Raw genomic sequence first — 9906 nt, forward strand, 5'->3', positions numbered from 1 at the left:
GACAGCAAGTAAAACATTAGTGGGTGTTAAGAATGTTCATGCAATCTATAACAAGCGCAGATCTTGTCACACACACGCATCAATATTATGTTACAGTGTATCTGTTGTAAAACTTTACTATCTTAATTCTTTGTGGGCCGTTTGTTTTAAAAATGTTAGACTGTTGTCATTGTTTTGTAAAGTGAAGATAGCAAAATGAAGTGACGCCATTCTATTAGTCTTTCAGATGCTCAAAGTCATTTCAGTGAAAACAGCCTTTTGGACAAGTGTTGTGTAGCAAGTAATAAATTTGTTAAATTATGTGTTCAGTTTTAATGATTAGTATGAATACAACAGGGTCCAGTTGTTTGAAAGCTGATTAACACTAATCCCAGATTAATAGTTAACCAAGGTTTCCATATCATTCCTTGCAAATGTTTTTAAAGGCTTATTTTAAGCTAATGGTGAAGAAAAGTCAGAGTCAAAACTAAGAGACAAAAATTTTTTGGAAGGAACTTTATGAATAGAAGTTAAGCTTGAATCAAAGTTCACATTAACCCAGGATTAGCTTAATCGGGTGTTGAACAACTGGGCCCAGATCATTTGCAAGGGTTTTCTCAAAGCAAATACCAGTCAGAACTAATTGCAAACAAATTATTTGTTTGGTACTGATATTTTGGAAATATGTTTAGATTCGCAATCACTAAGGTGGTCATACATATCTGATAATCCTTGTTATGGTCATTATCATTACTATTTATGTCATCATCATTGTAATTAACAAAAATTTTGTTCAACGTTCCATGTCCCAAACGTGAGCCTTTTATCGCATCAAGAAGGTGGCATGAGCTAGTGGTTAGGGCACTGGACTGTCTTGTAAATTTTATCTGGATTTCCTGGGTTCAAGTCATCCTCTCTGACCACTTGGATTTGTTTTGCGTAGGCCTGTGTTCAACTCCTGGGCTGCGTTGGTTAACAGTCAAGTGGGCCAGCCTTCTTGCAGTTGGGATTTTTATATAATTTATATTGACATATATAAAATCTGTACAGAACTGTCACTTTCTCTCATTTGTAGTGTCTCCATTATAACATGGCTTTGCTAAATAAATTGACACTTAAATTAATTAATTCATTCTTCTTCTTCTTCTTCTTCTTATAATAATAATTAAATTATTATTATTATTATTATTATTATTATTATTATTATAATAATTATTATTATTATTATAATAATTATTATTATTATTATTGTTATTATTACAAGTTATTATTAACTTATAAAATAGATTTGCTGAGACATACTTTGTCATTGTAGAAGACTGGGTGAAAGATTTGAAAGACAACAGAGATCTGAGAATTCTTCAAACATGGGATCCTCCAGAAAGGTCTGCAGTCTGTGTCATTATGGGCATTTGTTTACCTTTTGTGTACTAGAAAACTCCTTTTTTTTAGTTTTTATGAACTTGCGATTTTGCCAAAATATCAGGGAAATGTTGCATAGAAAGTGTGATAGTTTGTTAGAACATTTTTTGTGATTTTTCAATGAAAATTATGAGAGCAAAGGACAAGTTTTGTCATAAGATTATGTTTTCACGGTTCTGTGAAGTCAATTTTGTAAATTTTTGTGTTTGTTTTCCAGACAGCTTACAAAGGATCAGGAACTGAGGTGTATGGAACAGGAGGTGAGTTAATCTCAAACTTGTGATGAAGATTATCACTGTAATCAGTCTTCTTCTACCACAAATGGTTTTGGATCAGTGTAGAAAATAATTTATCATTCAACTACCTTCAGGCATTGAAACAAGACAATGTGGCATTTGACACAAAGTCATTTTATTTTATCAACAGTTACATGTAGCTATTCCGGCATTTTTTTGTATGCTTGCTGGTGTATCTATGTCATCAATATGTAAGAGGACATTTAGGTAAAACTTGAGTGATTGTAGTTCTTATTGATAACTAGAAATATGTGACTTGCAAAACCTCGCGAAGCTAGGGCTGGGTGGACAGTTTTTTCAAAGTGATGCTGTCTCTTGTCTTTGCTCTGTGGTTTCCTGATGTCTCCTTCTTCTTTACTGCTCGCACTGAGTTCCGTTGTTTAATCTCCCTCGGCGAATCTGTCTTGTCCTTTGTGTGTCCTCCTGTGTTTCATTTCCATCACGATTTGGTCATGTTTCACCAGTAGTAAACATTTTTCACTGCTCGAGGAATAAACACGTTCAGCCCTCAATGGATAAACGTGAGTTGCATCTGATGCCAGCCTGTCTTCCAACCTTCCCTTTGTCTGACGTCATTCAAACTTCATTTGCACTGTTGCCAGGCAACAACACGGACACCTTCAACCATATGTAAAATATATTTTTGCTCAAATTCGCGCAGCTTAGCTCCGCTCAGTCCTTCGGCCCAACAAATTTATTAACCTTGCTTTGCAAGGAAAAATATCTGTATGCAAATCACAGTAGCTATGTGAAATATAATATCTTTCATTTTAATGGTGAAACATTGCTAAAGAGTTTCCAACACTATTTGAAGTAATTAGTAAGAAATACTTAATGACTAAAGTGAGGCTGATCTTTAGAGGTGTATGTTAAACATGACCATGCAGTTTTCTGAATCAAATTCTGAAGTATGTTTCTGAACGTCTGTCTGTTGTGGCATTTGATTTACAGGTTTTGTGGCTAAGACTCAGATTTCTTGTCCTGAGAGCCCTGGCACTAGCCATGTCTGTAGTGCCCAGTCCTCCACACAATATTCAAGCCATGAACAATGGTGCTGCTGAGCCTGTGTTTCCTTTGGAAGAAGTCATTACTGAACTAACAGATGTCTTACAGGAGCTTGATAAGCACCCAGGAACACGAGAAAAGGTATCAAACATTCATTCAATGTGACTTTGTTAACCTATACCTTGTGGCCTAAGCAGTAGTCATAGCCATTTTCTCAAGCACAAAGGAATTGAATATATGTACATTGCTACATTATTCATATGCAAAGAGATACAGTGGAAAATTTCATATGTCAAGACATTTTATTTGTTCAGATATACCTGGGAAGGGAGGGGTGGGGGATTTATGTCACTGATTCCTGACTCCTGTAACCTACAGTGTATAATGATAATTACATGACTTCCTTTATCTGTATAGCTTCCCTGCCTGGGTCCACCATGTTCAAGATTGGCAGGGTTTGTTGATGGTCAACATGGAAATGTTTTGGTAGCCATGCTACGAGTGTGTCATGAAGCTCATCATCTACATTATGTTTCACAAGGTAGGATTATGTTTCATGAATTATGTCTACTTCACATCAGCAGTTTTCCAGCCATATTACATGTTGTTGTTGTTTTTGGAACATTTTATTTGATTTTCTGTCAGTTCAAATGAATTTTGAATAATAATTTACTGTCGAGTCTGTCTACTTAACAACTGTTGCAGAGTATTAGCTCATTTGCAATAATTATATTAATTGTTTCATTTGTCCAGGCATACCTGGAAACCACTTACTGAATGTCAAAAAGCTGTTATCGTCAGGGTTAACTGTCAGTGTAAAATGCAGCCTTCAAACTGTAGACCACGGACTTACCTGGGAATTAAATTAGGTTGTCACACTACAGTCAACTCTTGCCTTGCAGAAACCTCACTATTACGGACACCCCAATAATATGGACAGCAGCTAAATGCCTGGCAAAAATAGAGTACAGACATTTGACTCGCGCTATTAAGGACACTAACTAGTGGTCCCAATGAAGCCCAATCTAATAGTACATGATCTAAAAAATATTATTAGACTTGAGGTATGATGTTTTGTTTGACAGTAATCTTTAACCAACAGATTCCAATTCAAAAGATCGCTGGAGTAACATTCAAGAGAATTTGGAAGTAGTGTCAAGAATTTTGAAAGGTATACATGTACTCTTTCAGTTGTAGTGCTCTATTCAATGCCGTTATTTTGTCAGCAATAAATTTCACAAGAGGAATGCTTTATTAGAAGCATTAAAATTTAAACATCTGAATTATTTTTATTTTCAGATTGCACTGCAGGGTGTATAAGTAATCTCACAGTAGGCAATGGAGAGAAGACAATGTTTAATGGATATGTCTTAGAACCATTGGTGCTTCTACTCGAGGTTAGCCATATATTCAATTGTCAGTCTGTTTTAAGTCAGAATTACTTGTGAGGCTCCTGACGGGGCTTTTGATTTCTACACTCTACGATCTCTCTTGATACTTGTAAAAGTACTACTTCCAGAGCATTAATGTGTTTTTTCTTATTAGAAGACATTCACCAATGATGATCTCTTGTTGATTTAGCAGACAGTGATAATAATCGTCACTGGCATTTGAAAGTTATTTCTTTTTGTTGTTGTTGTTGTTGTTGTTGTTGTTGTTGTTGTTGTTGTTGTTGTTGTAAGGTGGCTAATATACATGTTGTTGATTCATTACTCGCACAAAACCTACATGTATTGCGCCATAGGGCCCATAGGCACTCTAATTCGGATTGTTTAATCATGATCAGATAATGATTTTCATAACTCTTGGCCTGATATTTGAGGATTTCTTTGGCTTTCATTTGAATGTATTCATGAAGTCCTTTTGTGTTTGTAAACAATAATAAAAAGATTATTATTGCTAAAAACAAGGTGACAGAAGGTCTGTTATGACCAGCACAAAGTAAGACAAGTGAATATCATAGTTTCAAGGCATGAAGCTTGCCCCAAGGCCACCTGCAGATGACGTGCGCCATCCGAGATGACCGCTGACTGCATTGACTTGAGATTAACTTTGCCTAAATTACATTTAGTCACATAAAAAAGATGCCCACACTTATTTGTCACTATTTTATCGTCAGTTTATATAAAAATTGGTTTTGTTTTGAAAGCTAGTAGTTTTGAAACTTAAGAATTGAACTGAGAGGAATGTTTTTTCAAGCTTGCTTCTTTTCAGCCTTTCCTTGGTACTTTTATTTCATCAATACAAATCAAATTAGTATTCACCTGTTTACCCTTCTATAAAACTCATCTTGACCTATCTACCTAAATCATGAAAGTACTTTAATTTGTATTTTTTCCCGGGTTACAAATAATTATAAAGGAGGACAATTGCCACAAGCGCAAATTACCCTACAATGAATTGCCAACCTCATCAGGTGCCATGGATCTCGCATAAATCACCATCCTTTCAATAGATCTTCTTTGAGTGATTCAGAATGAATTTCCTTCAAGTTGACCAAAATGGTGTCACCTGTTGATTTATTCATTATTCCAATCCATATGTTTTGGGAATATTGCAATGGATGATAGGGCACAAATAATTTGCCACCAACAAGTCACCAACAGGTAGTAAACCAAGCAGTTTGCCAGCTGTTGCTTGTTTGTCGGCCGACTGCTGGTCATTTGTCGGGCCACATTTTACAGTCAGCCAACAGGTTTATTAGGGAGCTGTTCTTCAATTTTACCAAGTTTACACAATTTTTTTTTTCAGAGCTACTGTTGTGTAATTTTGTTAGCAGCTGTATGCTGCAAATTTTTACAAAAGTTCACAGGAAGCAAAAAGGCCAAGAAAAAGAAGCCAGCTCCTGTACAATCTGTAAGTACAAAACATCAATAAATGTTGTCAAAGCAATGCATTTTATAAGTGTGGGTTAAGTACTGTGGCCAGCCAGTGTAGTACTGAAACAACAACAGCTAATGTTCAGCTTACAATAATAGCTGTTATATGTGAAAGCATTCACCTACAAGGATCTGCAGAGAAAGGCTTTTTCAGGCCCTTGACAAGAGTAAGTCATCAGTCAGTCTTATGGTGCTTTCCTGTTTACTTTTTCCTTCCTTGATTATCTCAACCTACATCCCTCCCTCAAAATTTCTAGCATGTTGCACATCCCATAAAAAAAGCAATTTTAAATTCACATATTTTGAATTTTCTCATATAGTAAATAGCTTCTTGGGCAACTGTGATATTTTGAGGATGATCTTTAAGCTGAAGGCATTATCATCCGATATACCAGCAAGCCGGAAAGGGGTTTATTTTAATATTTTACAACCCTCCAATTCAGGTATGCTTTACTGTGGAAAAGAAAAAACAGTCAGTGATGACCATAGCATGATTACAGCCAAATAGTTTTAAAAACATGCATGTCTTTAATTTGTATAAGAGAATCTTCCCTTTAAATCAAAATGTGATGCGACCGCTCTTAATGGTGTTGATATGCCATTGTGTATGCTAGCTCTGTGACATTTGTTAAGCTTATCAGCTTCTATTGACTTCAAGATTTTAGGTAGCGCTAAATAAATGTTGTCTGTAAAGATAAAGATACAGGATCCGTGGATTTCTTAACTTGTGAATTAATGCTTCTGCTATTGTATCTCGCTGCGTGAGGATTGCACGGATATGAGTGTCTAACAGATTGTCATCTTTACAAAGCTTATCATTGTTGTCTCTCGCTTTCGAGAGCTATAGCTTCGTTGTAGCACTGTCTTTAAGCTCTCTGAGTTGCTTCTTACCTGAAAAACAGTTATTGTGTTCTTAGAGCTGACATGTACATGTACCTCCTTTATTTTGTGGCTTAGCTCACATCCACAGCAGATATTGAAAGCTAAGACAGACAACGTTCTTGTAAGTCTCTAGGATGTTGGTGTATTTCTTCTGGCGAGTGTCTAATGTTGTTTCTCATACAATACTGCAGTTTCGATTTCTTGGAATCTCATCAGAAGCTAGCATGTTAAAATGGGGTTAAAACGTCGCCAAAGAATCCAACAACCCTTTATTGTTTCAAGAACTGTTTATATTGCTTTTCATGAATTTAAACAGTGAGTTACGTGCAATTTGCTATTGAAGTGAAATATTTATCAATTATGAATAACACTGAATAAAAGTTTAAACCATTTCAATCTGAAAAAACGAAGATCCTCTTAAAAAACCGAAGATTTGCGAAAAATTCGCGAAGAAAACGAAGACCGTGGGTACCCATAGAAAGGCTCAATGATGCAGGAGTCAAATGAAAACTTATTGAATGTTATTATGAAAACTTTGTGAATGTTATTCTAGGAAATGAAGTTGTATATGAACTCATAGCAAACAAGGTGTGCAGTGCCAACTTTCTCATAACTTCATGTACCATGAAATTGAGTGCACCAACTGTAAATGCAAAATGCCGGTACATGAAATGAAGGAAACAGATGAAAATTACAATTTTCATATATTGATAACATGGGATTTCCAGTTAAGGTAGTGGTGGTGTAATGTATCAAATGCCTTGAGTGCGGACTCCATCAGATTTCAAAAAAAACTGTGGTGAGCTTATTATACCTTGACAGGTATTTTACATAAAATTATGTCAGACTTTGAAAGCATGAGACAATTCTGTTTAGAGACCCACTCTTACAGTTATTGAGCTTGTGAAGTATTATTTTAGTTGCCATCTTATCATTACTTTTCGAGAAATCACAGGCTGACTTGCAGAGGTGCGATCGCTGTTAGTACATACACTGTACATTTACTTACTTCCTGGCAATTACTATCCAAAGGTAGCTAAAAAGACACAACCACCTTTAAGGAGTTATTGCATGTTGTGCTTTAACATTTTATCGTCCACTGCTTAGTTGTTACCTTTTTATCACTATTTTCCTGTGATACGATTTTTAGTAATGTAACTGATGTTGTTTAAATCAGAGTGAAGAGATAGTGCCATTCAAGGAGTTCCTGTGCACTCTGGAGTCCTCCATCTCTGACCTCCATGCAGCACTTGTAGAAGTGAATATTGCACAGTTGTCTGATGATCTTTTGGAACTAAATCTAGTTGAACTGGACAAGGAGGTAGAAGTCCGCATGTTATACTTCTATGAGAATGCATTTAACAAGTGAACCAATGACCTAAAAGTTGGGAGCATGTACCTAATTATGTTTGAATTGAACTCTGAAATGACCTTAACCTGGGTGCAAGAGGTTATTTTTTTCACGAGATTGAGAGAGAGATCCGCCGCATCAGTGAGGCATGAAGCACCGAGAAGAAAAAATAACCTTGCACCTCGCTGACGCGGCTTTGCTGTGGATCTCTCTCTTAATCTCGCGACCTTGTGAAATTAATAACCTCTGGCACCCAGGGTAAGCCAGCTGTTTTTCCTTGTAGCCTTCCCTGACAGTCAAGCTAAACCAGATGTGAAAATATTTATAAATTAATTTGTACAATTAAGTTTAATTAGTGTTTTCCTTGGAAACTCTTGCCATCACTGACTCTATTGCACAGAACATGAAGCCACATGTATTTATTTCTTAGTGTACTTTCCACAAAGTCAATAAGTTTCACATAAGTAAGACACTGTAGTGAATTAAGACTTTTACCCTAAGGGTGCTTATTTTACTGTTATTGTTCTTTGGTATTGTATTGGATTATTGGAAATTGTTGTATGTTTTTGCAAGATTGTTGTTTGTTCTTTAGACCAAGCATTCCATTGTGTCAGAGATTTGGGAGAAGTTGCAAACCAGCTACAAGCAGTCAGTGAAAGAGATCTCAGAACTTTTAGGTCATAAAGTGAAATTTGCCAAGTCTCTTCAAATCTAGCTTTGGGTGTCAAAATACCGAGTGTGGAATCAAGCAAGTGCACATCAATGCTGCTGTGAAATTCTTCTCTTTGAGCTGAGCCAAAGTGAAACATTCACCTGCCAGTAGTACAGGAAAGAAAGCAGCAGTTGTGCTGCAGCGATATGTTCAAGGTTGGTCTGGCCAGCTGACTGGGCACTAGAGACAATATTATTACAAGATTAGGAGATGCAGGAATGCACAAAGAATTACGTCTAGAAACTTGGTGGAATAGGTGGCTGGGACTGAGTAAAAAGAAGCTCTAGGCTACTGTGTTAAGTTAGTAAGATTAGATTGTCAAGAGCTGATAGCCAAACAAAATCTGACAAGGTCAAAGTTTTAGCTTCTGAAATGGTGTGGTGTGAAGCAAGTAGTAATTTTTTCAGGAGCTTCAATTATGCTTGTTACAAACACAAGGTGTGATACATCCAGAAAAAAACAAATAACATGCCAAGTATTGGCTCTCTCTGGACAGGTGATATTCATACACTAAACACATGCATTAAATAGACTACAGTGTACATGTATGTTACAGTCTTATGTGTCATAAATTGATCGATACATTGTTTTAAAATATCAGACAGTAAAAATTGTTTAGATGCAGCTATATTGGTCTGATAAAAGTCCTGACCAGAAAAAAAAAGATGAAGGGGAATCTCCACTAAAAAGCATAGATTTTTGTGTTGGTGACCCTTTGATGTTTTATTTTACAAGAGTTACTAGAATAACATAATTTTTGAGCCCACTTATAATGTTTAACTACAAAAACAGGTTTTATTCTAGAAATGGGTTTCTGAGGGCTAAGTAGGTCCACTTTGGCCTCAACAACAGAACATAAGAATCAACAATTTTGTGTACCTTAAACTTTGAAATATGGTCTGCAACTTTGCATCAAGTGCTTTGATAGTAGATTAAAATTGGCAGTGTAGCATTTTCAGGTGTGTACCACAGAATGAATTTCAAAATAACATGTTCACCAAAGGTACTCAATTGTAAAGTCTTGATCTTTGTAATAGGAACATAGCCTTCCTTCAGTAGGTGGGATCTGTGCATTCTTTTCGATGCACTTCCGCAAATTTTATGCGCTAATATATTTTTATCTGTAGTTATGCTGTAGTCGAAAAATGACACTCTAAAATAAACCCTGCAAAAGAACATCAACTCACTTGGAACCAGATAAAGACAGGTTTTGCCAGGTTTTTTTACAGTGTGAATGGGGAATAAAACTCAGTTATTCTAGAATATAATGGTGTCAAAAAGGGAAAACCGTTAAATGTAAATAAACCGCAAATGATGTACAAAACAGTGATATTTCTCGATGTTTGATCTGCCAACTAATTTGTGACACATGCCAAATTA

The 9906-nt window shown here is 36.0% G+C and overlaps 1 protein-coding gene across 1 annotated transcript in view; it reads left to right on the plus strand.

Moving 5' to 3' along the window:
* The window catches only part of LOC146464488 (N-alpha-acetyltransferase 25, NatB auxiliary subunit-like), a 31770-nt gene extending 22649 nt beyond the window's left edge, over positions 1-9121 (plus strand). The window contains exons 20-29 of the mRNA XM_085129762.1: positions 219-280; positions 1295-1364; positions 1619-1661; positions 2649-2843; positions 3120-3243; positions 3805-3873; positions 4002-4099; positions 5454-5558; positions 7641-7784; positions 8407-9121. Coding sequence (XP_084985888.1) covers positions 219-280; positions 1295-1364; positions 1619-1661; positions 2649-2843; positions 3120-3243; positions 3805-3873; positions 4002-4099; positions 5454-5558; positions 7641-7784; positions 8407-8529 — 1033 coding nt within the window. The 3' untranslated portion in view covers positions 8530-9121. The remainder of the gene's footprint in view (positions 1-218; positions 281-1294; positions 1365-1618; positions 1662-2648; positions 2844-3119; positions 3244-3804; positions 3874-4001; positions 4100-5453; positions 5559-7640; positions 7785-8406) is intronic.
* Positions 9122-9906: the final 785 nt, after the last annotated feature.

The sequence above is a fragment of the Pavona decussata genome, unplaced genomic scaffold (genome assembly GCF_977016875.1).
Source record: "Pavona decussata unplaced genomic scaffold, jaPavDecu1.1 SCAFFOLD_163, whole genome shotgun sequence".
In the NCBI taxonomy this organism is placed as follows: domain Eukaryota; kingdom Metazoa; phylum Cnidaria; class Anthozoa; order Scleractinia; family Agariciidae; genus Pavona; species Pavona decussata.